Genomic DNA, 15,353 nt, shown 5'->3' with positions numbered 1-15,353 from the left:
AGGCTCTAATCCAGACTCACAAAGACCCCCTTATGCCCCGGGGGCCGGGGGCCGGGGGCCGGGGGCCAGGGACCGGGGGCCGACGGAACCTAAGCCTCAGTCTGAGGGCCCGAGGGCCCCGCACACACAGAGAGAATTAACCATGACCCACCCAAGAGCCACGCGTCGCGTCAAACACGCCAAGGCGTGACGACTATTTCCTGACAGGATTCAGTGTCCACCTGAGTCACATGACCTCACCAGCTAACTAATGCTAACAACCTGCTAACATCAAGGGGGAAAGGGTCCTGACATGTGGGAGGGGTCCTGACATGGGGAGGGGTCCTGACATGGGGAGGGGTCCTGACATGGGGAGGGGTCCTGACATGTGGGAGGGGTCCTGACATGTGGGAGGGGTCCTGACATGGGGGAGGGGTCCTGACATGTGGGAGGGGTCCTGACATGGGGGAGGGGTCCTGACATAGGGGAGGGGTCCTGACATGTGGGAGGGGTCCTGACATAGGGGAGGGGTCCTGACATGTGGGAGGGGTCCTGACATGGGGGAGGGGTCCTGACATGTGGGAGGGGTCCTGACATGTGGGAGGGGTCCTGACATGGGGGAGGGGTCCTGACATGGGGGAGGGGTCCTGACATAGGGGAGGGGTCCTGACATGTGGGAGGGGTCCTGACATGTGGGAGGGGTCCTGACATGTGGGAGGGGTCCTGACATAGGGGAGGGGTCCTGACATGGGGGAGGGGTCCTGACATGTGGGAGGGGTCCTGACATAGGGGAGGGGTCCTGACATGTGGGAGGGGTCCTGACATGTGGGAGGGGTCCTGACATGTGGGAGGGGTCCTGACATAGGGGAGGGGTCCTGACATGTGGGAGGGGTCCTGACATGTGGGAGGGGTCCTGACATGGGGAGGGGTCCTGACATGTGGGAGGGGTCCTGACATGTGGGAGGGGTCCTGACATGTGGGAGGGGTCCTGACATGGGGAGGGGTCCTGACATGGGGAGGGGTCCTGACATGTGGGAGGGGTCCTGACATGTGGGAGGGGTCCTGACATGGGGGAGGGGTCCTGACATAGGGGAGGGGTCCTGACATGTGGGAGGGGTCCTGACATAGGGGAGGGGTCCTGACATGTGGGAGGGGTCCTGACATGGGGGAGGGGTCCTGACATGTGGGAGGGGTCCTGACATGTGGGAGGGGTCCTGACATGGGGGAGGGGTCCTGACATGGGGGAGGGGTCCTGACATAGGGGAGGGGTCCTGACATGTGGGAGGGGTCCTGACATGTGGGAGGGGTCCTGACATAGGGGAGGGGTCCTGACATGGGGGAGGGGTCCTGACATAGGGGAGGGGTCCTGACATGTGGGAGGGGTCCTGACATGGGGGAGGGGTCCTGACATGGGGGAGGGGTCCTGACATGGGGGAGGGGTCCTGACATAGGGGAGGGGTCCTGACATGTGGGAGGGGTCCTGACATGTGGGAGGGGTCCTGACATGGGGGAGGGGTCCTGACATGGGGGAGGGGTCCTGACATGGGGGAGGGGTCCTGACATGGGGGAGGGGTCCTGACATGGGGGAGGGGTCCTGACATGTGCCCCCCTCCTGCCTACAGCCTTACGAGGCGTCCCGCAGCTCAGCTGCGTTTGAAAGGCCGTCTTTATAGGAGCCTTCCTGTTTATGCTGGGGGGGGTCAGCGCTCGCGGCCCCGTGCTGAAGACGCTCAGCCCCCAGAGAGGAGCTCTGTGAGAGTGTTTGTCAGCTGGGTGCCAGTGGTGATTCAAAGCGATGGGTGTGTGTGTGTGTGTGGGGGGGGGGGCGCTCTGGAGGGATATTATTCTAGCGCTGGAACACTGGGACTCAGTCCTCCTGTCCCCCCAGGAGGGGGGTCAGCTTGGCTTCCAGCTTTCGGAGGCACAGTCCACCTGAATGAAGGTGTGCAGGTGTGTGTTTCCTGCCACAGGGGTCACACATGGAGGGGGGGCAACGGGGCAACGGGGTAACGGGGTACTCACCCGAGGACCTCTCTTTCCTGGCAGGCCTGGCTTCCCTGGAGGTCCCTGCAGCCCCTGGGGGGTCAGAGACTCAGTTAGACCATCTACATCCACTTCATGTCATCACACCACAACCAATCAGACGCCTCCGTGAGGTTCTGCAGATGGAGGCGGGGCTAAAAGGGGTGGTGGCTTCCCCTGAGAACGCCATTGGTTCTTAGGCGGTGAGAAAAGACGACGACAAACGGTCATTTTCTGTCCAGTCGATGTCTCTTGTTTTGACAGGAACTACCTGCAGGGCCCCGGGGCCCAATGCACCCTGAAGCATGTATGACATCCGTGTTCTTAGTGTGTCGTTAGCCAACAGATCAGGTGGACCGTCATGTCCAGGAAAACGGGAGCGGAATCAACTAAATCATGTGACCGCTTCCTTGGAGGAGCTTGAAGACCCCCTAACAACGTCTGGAGGCTTTGGAACCACGGGGGCCCCTGATGGACATTATGACGGCCCCCCACCACCTCCCCACTGTCTCCAGAGCGGTGACCACCCCCATTGTTACAGGTGGTGTGCCCTCTAGTGGCCGGAGGACATTAACCTTCACACTCCCCCCCAGAGCTCTCTTTTTGTTTGTCTGTTTGTTTGTTTGTTTGTTTGTTTGTTTGTTTGTTTGTTTGTTTGGTTTGAGATGGGAGCTGTTGTTGTTTCTGTAGGACAGGGGGGGTCAAACTCATCTCCACTGGGGGCCTCATCAGCATAATGTCTGTCCTCGAAGGGCCAGATGTAACTAATGAATGTAACTCAGTGTAATGTAACTAAATGTAACTACTCCTTAATGTAACTAATAAATGTAACTAAATGTAACTCAGTGTAATGTAACTAAATGTAACTACTCCTTAATGTAACTAATAAATGTAACTAAATGTAACTCAGTGTAATGTAACTAAATGTAACTACTCCTTAATGTAACTAATAAATGTAACTAAATGTAACTCAGTGTAATGTAACTAAATGTAACTACTCCTTAATGTAACTAATAAATGTAACTAAATGTAACTCAGTGTAATGTAACTAAATGTAACTACTCCTTAATGTTAAATAACTGAATTTCTGACTGATTCTAGTTCCAAACATTACAGTTAGACAGAAAAAACATGTTTGTTTGTTTCTCTGTTCTAACATAAATCCTTTTCATTTGTCAGGTTATTAAACCCACAGAACTCCATCAATCAAGGATCAAACTATCAATCAATAAAGAGAAATAACATCAGACACAAGTTAGGACATTAACTTTGTTCACTACGTTTAGTCAGAGTTAAGATGGGCCGAACTACTGCATTGTGGGAAATGTAGTTTTGGTTAGGGTTAGGGTACACAATCTTGATCTATTTTAACTCTGACCTTTTATGCTCTCGTGGGCCACATAAAATGATGTGGAGGGCCACATTTGGCCCCCGGGCCTTGAGTTTGACTCATGTGATGTAGGAGATGTTTCTCCTCTGAATCTCTTTTCTGAGGCAGCGTGTTGAGACTGGAGGTAGTGCTTTCTGAATTGTAGCAGTTAGCCGGTGTGTAATGACGGTGGGAGGGGGCGGTAATCGCTGCAGAGGGAAATTAGCCCAACCTGGACACGCCACACTCAACCATCTACACGGCAAATTACAGAGTGCTGCAGACGAGCTGAGGCGCAAGTATCCGACTCACGGCGTGCTGGAATGATGGGGGATTAAACACAAACACGCCCTGAGCTGGGTGGCGAGACGGAGATCCGAGTCCTGAGTAGACGAGTCGCGTTTCACCCACAAATCAAACCAACAACCAAAACGACATTTCAAGCGTTCGTCTGTGATCCCACAGATACTCCTGCTGCCAAAACAGCCTGTCAGTGTTCCTGGTGATAAAAGCAGAGGCTCCGCCCACCTGCGCCGCTGCAGGATGGTGTTTACCGACTACTGTGACCCCTGACCCTCCTTTGAAAGAGGGCCATGAAACCTCCACCATCCCTACGACAGAGGAATCTGGTGCAGAGACGGCAAGGCGTCAGACCCGACACGCCACGCCCGCCTGGAGCAGAAAGACCTAAGGAAAAGGAAGCTGTCTGGACCCCGTGGACCAGGATGTGGTGTCACGACAACCAGCACCATAACCACAGGTGGCACACAGACCTGGACCTTAACCACCGTCATGCCGCTTCATCACAGCAAACACAACAAGTGCATAAGTGCAGTCAGATCTGCGACATCCCACGACACCCCTGAATTCAAAATGTTCAATGATCCTGACCTTTCATAGGTCAGGATCATTGAACAAAAGACCCATGACCCAGCATGTACCTGGTGCATTCTATTTGTCATCAGGTTTCAGAGATGTGTACCTACAAAGGTATAAAAGTGAAAGTGTGACCTTGACATAGTTTTTCAAGGTCGAGGTTGTGATCTAATTTCACCTCCTTTCCTCCCTGAATATAACGCCTTTTGTTTCGTCTTTCTATCTCATCCGGTTGCTGAGATATGTGCAAAAATATCTCAGGTACTGCTTTGATCTGTGGTCTAACTCACACTGGCCTTCTCCCTTGTCCTTCTACTTTATCCGGTTCCTGAGTACAAAAGTTGAAATTTGACCTTGACCTAGTTTTCTCAATGTCAAGGTCATCCTCTCATCTTCATCCCCTCTGCTGCCTGAGTCATGTGCTTTTGTTTCATCTGCCTGTCTGAACGGTTGTGGAGACATTTGGTGGACTAACGGACGGACGGACTGACAGACGGACGGACTAACGGACGGACTTACTGACGGACTGACTACCGGACCGACTATTGGACGGACGGTCTGACGGACTGACAGACGGACGGACTGACGGACTGACGGACTGACAGACGGACGGTCTGACGGACTGACAGACGGACGGACTGACGGACTGACGGACTGACAGACGGACGGACTGACGGACTGACGGACTGACAGACGGACGGACTGACGGACTGACGGACTGACAGACGGACGGACTGACAGATGGACTCACAGACGGACGGACACACAAACACTGACGACTACGACACGTCTCCGCCCTGAGGCGGGATGTAAACACAACACAAACAGGTGCTCACCGACGGGCCGGCGTCTCCCTTCTGTCCTATTGGTCCAGCCAGCAGAGAGAACTGAGTGGGCCACACCTCCCAGCTCACGAAGCCATCGGTGGCGGCTGGTGTTACCGGGTTGGACCAAGGCCCGGTGGGGCGCTGGGTAACCGGAGCCCTGGTGGTTTGGGCTGGTCTTGTTGGTTTGGAGGCGGGCTTGGTGTTCCTAGCAGGCGTTGGTTTGGAGGGACTGACTTTGGGTGCAGTTGGTTTAGATGGAACGCCTTTGACAGAGTTGGTTCTGGGTCTTGACGGAGTGGCTTTGGATGGGGGGACTTTAGGCTTTGGGGCTGCTTTCCTGGTTGTGGTCGGTTGTGGTTTTTTTGGAATACCTCGGTCCAGTGAGGCAGCGCTGGGCTTGGTCTTGGTGGACTTGGTGCTGGTAGTGGCAGGAACGCTAGCTGTCTTCTTGTTACTGGTTCCTACAATCGTGTTTTTAGGGTTGGCATGCAGAGGGGGTTTGGTGGGAGGGGGTTTGGTGGGAGTGGGTTTGGGTTTGGTGGGAGGGGGTCTGGTGGGAGTGGGTTTGGTGGGAGTGGGTTTGGGTTTGGTGGGAGGGGGTCTGGTGGGAGGGGGTTTGGTGAGGGTGGGTTTGGGTTTGGTAGGAGGGGGTTTGGTGGAAGGGGGTTTGGGTTTGGTAGGAGGGGGTTTGGTGGGAGGGGGTTTGGTGAGGGTGGGTTTGGTGGGAGGGGGTTTGGTTGGCGGGAGTTTGGTGGGAGGGGCCTTGCTGGGTTTCTGATTTGAAGCGTGAGAGGTGGGGGGTCTTGGAGGTTTTGTTGGGGGTGCTCTTGTCCTGAGTGGTGCTGTGACAGTTTCAGTCCTGCCTTTGGGTGGTGGGGAGGCCAAACCCAGCTGGACTGTGGCTGGCATCACAGTTCCCAATGGGGGAGTGGGGACCGTCCTTGGACTGGGCCTCTTTGTTGGGGTGGGGGCCACATACCTGACAGCCGAAGCAGCAGCAGCAGCGCTCTTGGCCAGGCTGAGCCGCGTGGGCTTCTTGCCTGTTTTGGGGGTAGCAGTGGTGGTGTGTGGGTCCCGGGGTAGGATGGGCAGCAGGGGGGGCAGGTTGGGCCTGTAGGTGTCGGCTTCCCTGCACTGTTTCTTAATGTACCTGCAGTAGTTGTGAGCTGCCTGCGCCGATGGGACCAGGTCCAACTGGCAGACGGCGCCTTCGAAGTGGGCTGAGGCTTCCTGCTGGCCGGTCCTCCCCAGCAGGAAGGAGCCACGGAGCTCCAGCCCCTCCTCACCGTCCCACCCAAAGTCTGCATGGACTCTCTGCTCTCCACAGGAGGCGTATAGAGTCACCGTCTGTCCGTCAACCCCCACCGCCAGCTGGTGCCACCGGCCATCGTGGGGCTCGTAGGGCAGCGCCACCGAGGTGTTCGATCCGGTGTGAAGAACCAGGTTTCCCGGCACGAGCTGCAGACCCAGAAGGAGCCTCCTCTGGCTTGACAGGAGGGTGAAAAGGAACGCGCTGTTGACCCGGTGTGAGCGCACACTCACAACCAGGGCCAGATTGGGCCAGACGGCAGCTGGGAAGAGGGAGCGCGACGGAGCTTCGATGTGCGCCCGCTGGTTGAGGATCACCCCTGATCGGAACGGAATGACCCCTGCTGGCACGGAGCGTGACGGCTTCTCTCCCTTGAGCCCCAACTTTTGGAGGATGTCCACATCTGGGGAGAAGGAACAGTGGTGTTAGAAGAGCAGAGAGTTTGTTCTAGGTAGACCCTTAACTCTCTGACCAGTAGGTTTAAGAGTTGCCTCACCAGCAACGAGACACACCCCTCAAACAGGATGAGGAAGAGCAACAAGACTACAAACAGGAAGCCAGAGAGGAGAGGAGGCATCGGTCTGAAGCTAGTAACGGTTACTGGTCCCAGTGTTGATGTGAGTTATGTAGAAACACTCCAAACGAGGCTCCAGCAGACCGTTAAACATCCAGGATTATTAATGAGACTCTTTGGATTCGTGAGAATTTTCTCCTCCAGAAACGAGCGAGTCTCAGCAACATATCCAGGCGGGCCTTGTCATTGGCGGTCGGACCTGAGTCTCCAATAGCTTCAGTCTCTGTCAGCCAACACAGAGCAGCCGTTCATGAGCAGCTCAAAACATTTCAGAGCTGGAAAAAGAGGATGAAGGGGAAAAACAAACAGAAGGAATAACTCCATGGGTTTTGAGGCGACCAAAGCGCTTCCACCGCAGCTTTAGGCCAGAACAAACGAGTGTGTCGGGGTCCAGACGGACACACAACCACGAGGGATCGGTTCTCTCTGATTGGGCGGAGCCTCCGGCGGCGCTGACTCGGCCTTTGTTTCAGATGCCTGTGGTTGGAGCCTCCAGCGTCGCTCCAGCTCTGCCAGCTGTGGTACGTTTGGACCATGTGTCTGTCGTGAAGCATAAAATAGCTTTAAGCTAGACCTAAACAAATGGCCTGACGATGTATGGAGTCTCCACTGGAATCCAGAGCAGCTCAGCCTAAAGCAGCGGCGCTACGAAGCGCCTCAAGTGAACATCGGTGATCTTTATCTGGCGTCTGAACTGCACTTCAAACAAAAAGTCCCCACTAGTCGTTTGTCCATCCAGAATGTCATTTCCAGCGACCGTCCTCCATCCCAGTGACGTGTCAGACCAGTCGACCTCCGGTAACGGAAGGCCGGTCGGACTAACGGCCCTGGTCCTCCTTGTTCTAGTGGAACAAACGCTAACAACACGTCACAGTTTAGGCACCAAATCTAAATTTGGCGTTGAACTTATGTAACGTCGACACCAATTAGTTGATGTATAAATGAGAGCTGGACTGATGTGACGGCACGGCCTCTTTGTCTGGGGCTACAGAGACTAATGAAGCGAAGGACGTCAGCGGACTTTGACTCTCATCAACAGAGCCCTGTAAACCACCAGAGTCCCCCCCCCCAGGCAGGAAACACTTCGACTGTCTGTTCCCGGCTTCCATCTCAGGGGTCCCGGTCTCATTCTGTACATGACCTCTGACCTCAGACCAGGCCCCTCAGCATCTTTATTGTCTCTGGGCTCAGGCGGACCTTTTCTGACGGGGACGTGTGGACAGAAGCCTCGTGGAAAGACAGACGAGCAGTAGTGATGAGGAGACAGACAGTGTTAGATGGGACGGGCCACCCCCCCCCCATGACTGGACTGGTGTGTCATGGAAAGCAAACGCTCAATGAGACGCTTGTCTTCCTGCAACGACGACTGGGAGACTCTGGAAAGAAACGCCATGGAAAGATTTAAAGCCAGTTGAGAACGTGAACCTGATCCCTGGGGAGGCCGGCGGTTATCAAGGAGTTAGCCGCGAGGGGGGAGGCAGCTCACGTCGTGTTTCCATGGGTTGGATGTCAGAAATAAACGTCACACACTAATCTGCCTGGGAATTATGTGGGCTCGTGATGCCCGTCCTGACCGGGATCCAGACTCTCCTCTGGGGTGGTTCTGGTCCCGTCTGAACCTCTCCTGCCAACATTTGGGATTCATAAAGACGACGGTGTGGTGTGTGTGTCCGCAGTGTGTGGTCTCCCCAGCGGGGACGCCACATCTCTGTTCTGTCTATTTAAACACCACTCGTACTTTTACCAGCACACAGTAACGTGTGTTGGACAGACGTGTGTTCAACACACGGATGGTACAGAACCTCGCTCCACGCCCAGTCAGCAACAACGTTCAAGGCTCTGCCCCCGCTAACAATACCCAATCAAAGACCTTCCTCAGCCAGACGCTGGAACACGTCTGATTGGACGGCGTCAGGATGGACACAGCCAAGTGGTGTTAGGTTCCCTCACAGTTGGCATTTGGTTCCCTCACAGGTGGTGACTGGTTCCCTCACAGGTGGCATTTGGTTCCCTCACAGGTGGTGACTGGTTCCCTCACAGGTGGCATTTGGTTCCCTCACAGGTGGTGACTGGTTCCCTCACAGGTGGCATTTGGTTCCCTCACAGGTGGTGACTGGTTCCCTCACAGGTGGCATTTGGTTCCCTCACAGGTGGTGACTGGTTCCCTCACAGGTGGCGTTTGGTTCCCTCATAGATGCCTTTGGTTCCCTCACAGGAGGTGCTTGTTTCCATTACAGGTGGTGTTTGGTTCCCTCACAGGTGGCGTTTGGTTCCCTCACAGGTGGTGCTTGTTTCCATTACAGGTGGTGTTTGGTTCCCTCACAGGTGGTGCTTGTTTCCATTACAGGTGGTGTTTGGTTCCCTCACAGGTGGTGCTTGTTTCCATTACAGGTGGTGTTTGGTTCCCTCACAGGTGGTGCTTGTTTCCATTACAGGTGGCGTTTGGTTCCCTCACAGGTGGCGTTTGGTTCCCTCACAGGTGGTGTTTGGTTCACTCACAGGTGGTGTTTGGTTCCCTCACAGGTGGTGTTTGGTTCCCTCACAGGTGGTGTTTGGTTCCCTCACAGGTGGTGTTTGGTTCCCTCACAGGTGGCATTTGGTTCCCTCACAGGTGGTGACTGGTTCCCTCACAGGTGGCATTTGGTTCCCTCACAGGTGGTGACTGGTTCCCTCACAGGTGTTGACTGGTTCCCTCACAGGTGGTGACTGGTTCCCTCACAGGTGGCGTTTGGTTCCCTCACAGGTGGTGTTTGGTTCCCTCACAGGTGGCATTTGGTTCCCTCACAGGTGGTGTTTGGTTCCCTCACAAGTGGTGTTTGGTTCCCTCACAGGTGGCGTTGAGTCGATCCGCTGGATGTCCAGTGGATCGACTCAACAGCTTTTGGATAACCATGACCTGGATGACTGAGAACCTACACAGACATCCTGGGGAAGTAGAGCTACAGACCTTGTCCGGTGGGGTCAGAGGTCAAGTTGTGACCATATGTGACACAACTTGACCTCTGACCCCACCGGACAAGGAGGCATTGGTGCGTGAACATCTACCACTGAGTGACTTCTCTCACTACACCGACCGACACCTGTCATCAGCATCGGTGCCCCCCCCACCAACACAGGTGAGTTTCCACGGAAACAACCAAACAGGAAACAGACAACCTCTAGCACTTCACTAACTTCCTGTCTGTGTTCAGCAAAGGAGAGGAGGTGAGACAGGAGGGAGAGGGGGGGGGGGAGGAAGGAAGGAAGGAAGGAAGGAAGGAAGGAAGGAAGGAAGGAAGGAAGGAAGGAAGGAAGGAAGGAAGGAAGGAAGGAAGGAATGAAGGAAGGAAGGAAGGAAGGAAGGAAGGAAGGAAGGAAGGAAGGAAGGAAGGAAGGAAGGAAGGAAGGAAGGAAGGAAGGAAGGAAGGAAGCTGAGACGCGTCTTACCTTCAGGGTGTCGTTGAGTAAGTCCCAGGTAGCAAGAACAATATAGAACCGTACAGAGCAGGAGGGCTCTCCTGAGGAGCAGAACACAGGGTTAGGAACCAGACACACACACACACACACACACACACACACACACACACACACACACACACACACACACACACACACACACACACACACACAGCTGCTGGCTGGCATCTGTGTTTCCCAACAACATCATTAGAGAGAATCATACGGGCAGTAACCGGTCAGCTCGATGACATCACAACAAAACACAGAATTAAACACGTCCACATGTACTGGAGCTCCAGATAGCGGGAAATGAACGAGGAACACCTGAGGAACACACACACACACACACAAAAACACACACACACACACACACACACACACCCAGGAACATGACTGACTGGACTGGGTAGCTCAGCGGGGAGCCTGAGATCTGGTGACAGAAGGGGGAGCCACTGTTTACCACCGGAGGTCATCCACACACACACGGTCTCACACACAAATACACAAATACACAAACACACACACACACAGAAACACACACACAGAAACACACACACACATCGGACGAGAAAATGTGTGTAACAGCTGTGGAGCGCAGCAATCGGATGGGGGCGGGGTCAAACGCTCCGAACACACCAATGTGGGAAAGATGGTAAGTGTTGCATAAAGTGTTGACCACACACACACACACACACACACACACACACACACACACAGCTGGACGAGTGAGGGTCGTCTCCCAGCTGCTCACAGCTCCAACTCCTCACTGATCATCTGAGGGGGGGAAGTGTTCTGAACGTGAGTCATCAGCGCTGAGATTTCCTACAGCAGTGAACGCTCCGTCCATCAGGACATCTGGGACGTCCAGACCGGGCATGCTGGGAAACGGGTTCAGGTACCAGCATCATGGAGCCGAAACCAATACCCGACCAGAACACCCCCCCAGCCAGATTATTCCCTGAAAGGTTCCATCATGTCCCCACGGGTACTCACACACACACACACACACACACACACACACACACACACACACACACACACACACACACACACACACACACACACACACACACACACACACTCTCACACAGTGGAAAAGTTCTCTGAACGACTGACACTAGTAGACGACTGACACTAGGATGACTGACACTAGTGGACGACTGACACTAGTGGACGACTGACACCAGTGGACGACTGACACCAGTGGACGACTGACACTAGGATGACTGACACTAGTAGACGACTGACACTAGTGGACGACTGACACTAGTGGACGACTGACAAGTGGATGACTGACACCAGTGGACGACTGACACTAGTGGACGACTGACACTAGGATGACTGACACTAGTAGACGACTGACACTAGTGGACGACTGACACTAGTGGACGACTGACAAGTGGATGACTGACACCAGTGGACGACTGACACTAGTGGACGACTGACACTAGTGGACGACTGACACTAGTGGACGACTGACAAGTGGATGACTGACACCAGTGGACGACTGACACTAGTGGACGACTGACACTAGGACGACTGACACTAGTAGACGACTGACACTAGTGGACGACTGACACTAGTGGACGACTGACAAGTGGATGACTGACACCAGTGGACGACTGACACTAGTGGACGACTGACACTAGTGGACGACTGACACTAGTGGACGACTGACAAGTGGATGACTGACACCAGTGGACGACTGACACTAGTGCACAACTGACACCAGTGGATGACTGACACCAGTGGACGACTGACACTAGTAGACGACTGACACCAGTGCACAACTGACACTAGTGGACGACTGACACTAGTGGACGACTGACACCAGTGGGCAACTGACACTAGTGGACGACTGACACTAGGATGACTGACACCAGTGGACAACTGACACCAGTGGACGACTGACGTCTCTTCAGACCAGTGGGATCATCGCTTGTTCTACAGACGGACTGACCAACAGGAACCCAAGAACAGCTACAGAGGCTCTGAGAACAAATTAAACGTGAGGCCCTTCTCTGATTGGACGAAGGGGAAAGTAATTACACATGCCATAAAATAAAATCTACATATAAATATATATAAATATAATTCTACAGCTGTTATATTTCTTAAAGAAAGTCAAAACAGAAATAAGTTCTCTGATGTAAATAACACCAATAACAAGCGTGAGCCATGAAGGGCGCCCCCCTGTGGCCACGTGGGGAATGACAGCCAGCCTCAGGTAGACGGGCTGGAGGAGGAGGTGAGGATAAAACAGGATGTTTAATGCTCTCCTCACGGAACGTCTCCAGGGAAACTCCATAAATTATTCCAGTTGGTCTTAAAACCAGAAAGGAGGCGGCTGGAGACCAAACCTCCAGAGCTCCTGACTCAAACATCTCCATTGATCCACTGAAAACCAAACGCGCAGTGAAAGCAAATATCCGCTGGGTGATGAGGTTTTTACTCCTGAATGAATGGAGGCTCACATGAGGCTCCTCAGAAGCTCTGAGGGTCCAAACATCTGACAACATCTGGCTTCATGAACAAACAGTCATGAAGGTGAAGAACCTGAGCTGTGAGAGCAAACCTTCAGGACAAAACCAAAGGATGGAAAGAATCAATCAGTCAATCAATCGATCAATCATCACCAAACTAATCAACGCTCCAGCTCATGCTGCAGAGCCCGTCATGAAGCCCGGTCTACAGCCGCTATGCCCCCCCCCCCCCCTCATGAACTTCCCCTCGTCCTACAGAAGCTGCCGGTTGTTCCTGGTGGAACCCAAAGCAGGAAATTAACGGGAACCAGAACCGACGGCAGTCCGCTGCCGACGCGCGTCTGCGTGACGAGCCGGCCGGGGGCCCGCCGGGACATCCCCGGTCCCACCTGGAGGCGAGCGGGTCGCAGCCCCCCCGGGTCGGAGCCACTTACTGCGGGTGGATCCGGGAGGTTCTGCCAGCTCTCCTTCGGGCGCCTAAATTCATTTGTATTCATTTGTCCCGGGGGTCAAAGCCTGACCGTTAATCACAGCGTGACTCCTGGGGGGGGCAGAGGGCACCGGCGGCCGGTTCACGCATTGGACGAACTGGGGGTGAAGTTCCAGCGGACAGAGCTCATGGTGAGGGTCCGGTCCGGTCCGTCGGTTCCGCCTGGCAGGCTGGGGGGGCAGAACGCGTTCCTGTCGGTCGCCCCCGGTGTCTCATTCATTTATGCCGATCCGGATCGAGGGACGCGCACCGGAGGAAAGCTGGTCCTTGTGGAGGGGGGACGGAGTCAGGAGCCCGGGACGCGTCCCGTTCCTTTTTAAAAGGCTTTCTGTGGCCAAACGGGGGCGAACGCGCAGCCAGGTGTCGGGTTACACCCCAGCGGCGGCGCGGGGCAACTGCATGCGAGGGGGGTGGGGGGTGCAGGCACCGGTGAACCGGCACGGACCCGTCCGGTCCAGCAGGGACGCCTCAGGGGTTCTCCCGGGGGGGGTCGTGTGTGACGGTCCTGACGCTTCACGGAGACCCGTTAACGATCACCTGGATCAGCTCACGTGACCTCAGGAGAGGTCACGTGAGCTGATCGGTAGGGGTAGGCCTACCGTAAGACCCCCCAGGACCCCCCCGGCCCAGAAGAACCGCCTGACATCTGTTTGACCCGTGTGATGTCAGGTTCAGGTGTGCGTGTGTGAGGGGGGGTTAGGGTTAGGGTTGGGGGGTCATGGACAGACGGACCAATGAACAAACACCAACAACACATTCTGAGGTCACTTCTTGACGGAGGCTAAGATTTTTAGCCGTTTTGGACCCAAATGATTTGAATCATTTGCCCCCCTGCCCCCCCTGCCCCCCCGGGGGTATTTAGTGCTCCTCAAACGAACGCTGCACACGACGTGTCGTGAAGAAGCTGCAGCGTGACGTCAGTGATGTCACCTGGAACGGCCGTCCATTAAGGTGGGGGGGGCTGTGAGCCGCCGTGACCTCTGGGTAGCTGCCCCGGGGGGGCCGGGGGGGTGCTAACGGTGCAGGTCATTAACATGTCTTTACAATCCCCTTCACACACTCGGCCCCTTGTGCTCCAGTGCTTGGTGCCACCCCACCCTCCATGAGCTCCCAATGAGCCACAGCGACACCGCCCCCCCCACCCCTCCAAATTACAAAGTGTGCGCCTGCTCGCGCGCTCACTGCCCCCCCTTAAAGCTGCTTAATTATGGTCATTGGCACCACGTCTGAAAGCTCCCTTTATCCCCCCCACGCGCCAGAAATAGGCCTGAATCACAGGCAGCAGATCAAACGCTCCCCGAGGGAGGGGTCATTACCCGCCTGGGGGGACACGCCCAACGGGGGCCGGCCACGCCCGGGGGCCGGCCACGCCCAAAGCCCAAATTGTAGCCTGGGCCCAGTGAGAACACACGCGTGTGTGTGTGTGTGTGTGTGTGTGTGTGTGTGTGTGTGTGTGTGTGTGTGTGTGTGTGTACAGAGTGTTTATGGTGTGTATACAGTGTGTTTACAATGCAAACAGCATGCAGCTTGTGTACAGCGTGTGTACAGTGTGTGTACAGTGTGTGTACAGTGTGTACAGCGTGTGTACAGTGTGTACAGTGTGTGTACAGTGTGTGTACAGTGTGTACAGTGTGTGTACAGTGTGTGTACAGTGTGTGTACAGTGTGTGTACAGTGTGTACAGTGTGTGTACAGTGTGTGTACAGTGTGTGTACAGTGTGTACAGTGTGTGTACAGTGTGTGTACAGTGTGTGTACAGTGTGTACAGCGTGTGGTGCACACACACAACCAACCCAGCGTCCTGGAGATGTAAACCTCGACATGTTTTCCTCCATCACTTCCTGGAGGTGAGAAGACAGAACCAATAAGAGAAGACCTCACTCCATCAACCCAACCACCAGCAGAAGAACACCAGAAGAACACAGTGTCAGGGTGTGTGTGAAGGTAAGCTCACCTGATGTCACCTGGATAAATACAGGAAGTCCCC

At 54.8% G+C, this 15,353-nt stretch overlaps 1 protein-coding gene across 1 annotated transcript; it reads right to left on the bottom strand.

Moving 5' to 3' along the window:
• Positions 1-5,025: 5,025 nt before the first annotated feature.
• On the bottom strand, positions 5,026-13,685 carry LOC137608065 (collagen alpha-1(XXVII) chain A-like). The gene is made up of 3 exons (XM_068334083.1): positions 13,312-13,685; positions 10,383-10,453; positions 5,026-6,785 (listed from the first exon to the last, which is right to left on the bottom strand). The coding sequence occupies exons 1-3, from the start codon at positions 13,362-13,364 to the stop codon at positions 5,026-5,028; spliced, it is 1,884 nt and encodes a 627-aa protein (XP_068190184.1). The 5' UTR covers positions 13,365-13,685.
• Positions 13,686-15,353: the final 1,668 nt, after the last annotated feature.

The sequence above is a fragment of the Antennarius striatus genome, chromosome 15 (genome assembly GCF_040054535.1).
Source record: "Antennarius striatus isolate MH-2024 chromosome 15, ASM4005453v1, whole genome shotgun sequence".
Taxonomy (NCBI): Eukaryota; Metazoa; Chordata; class Actinopteri; order Lophiiformes; family Antennariidae; genus Antennarius; species Antennarius striatus.
Note: the sequence above shows the minus strand (reverse complement) of the source record. Positions and strands in the feature narration are given on the sequence as shown.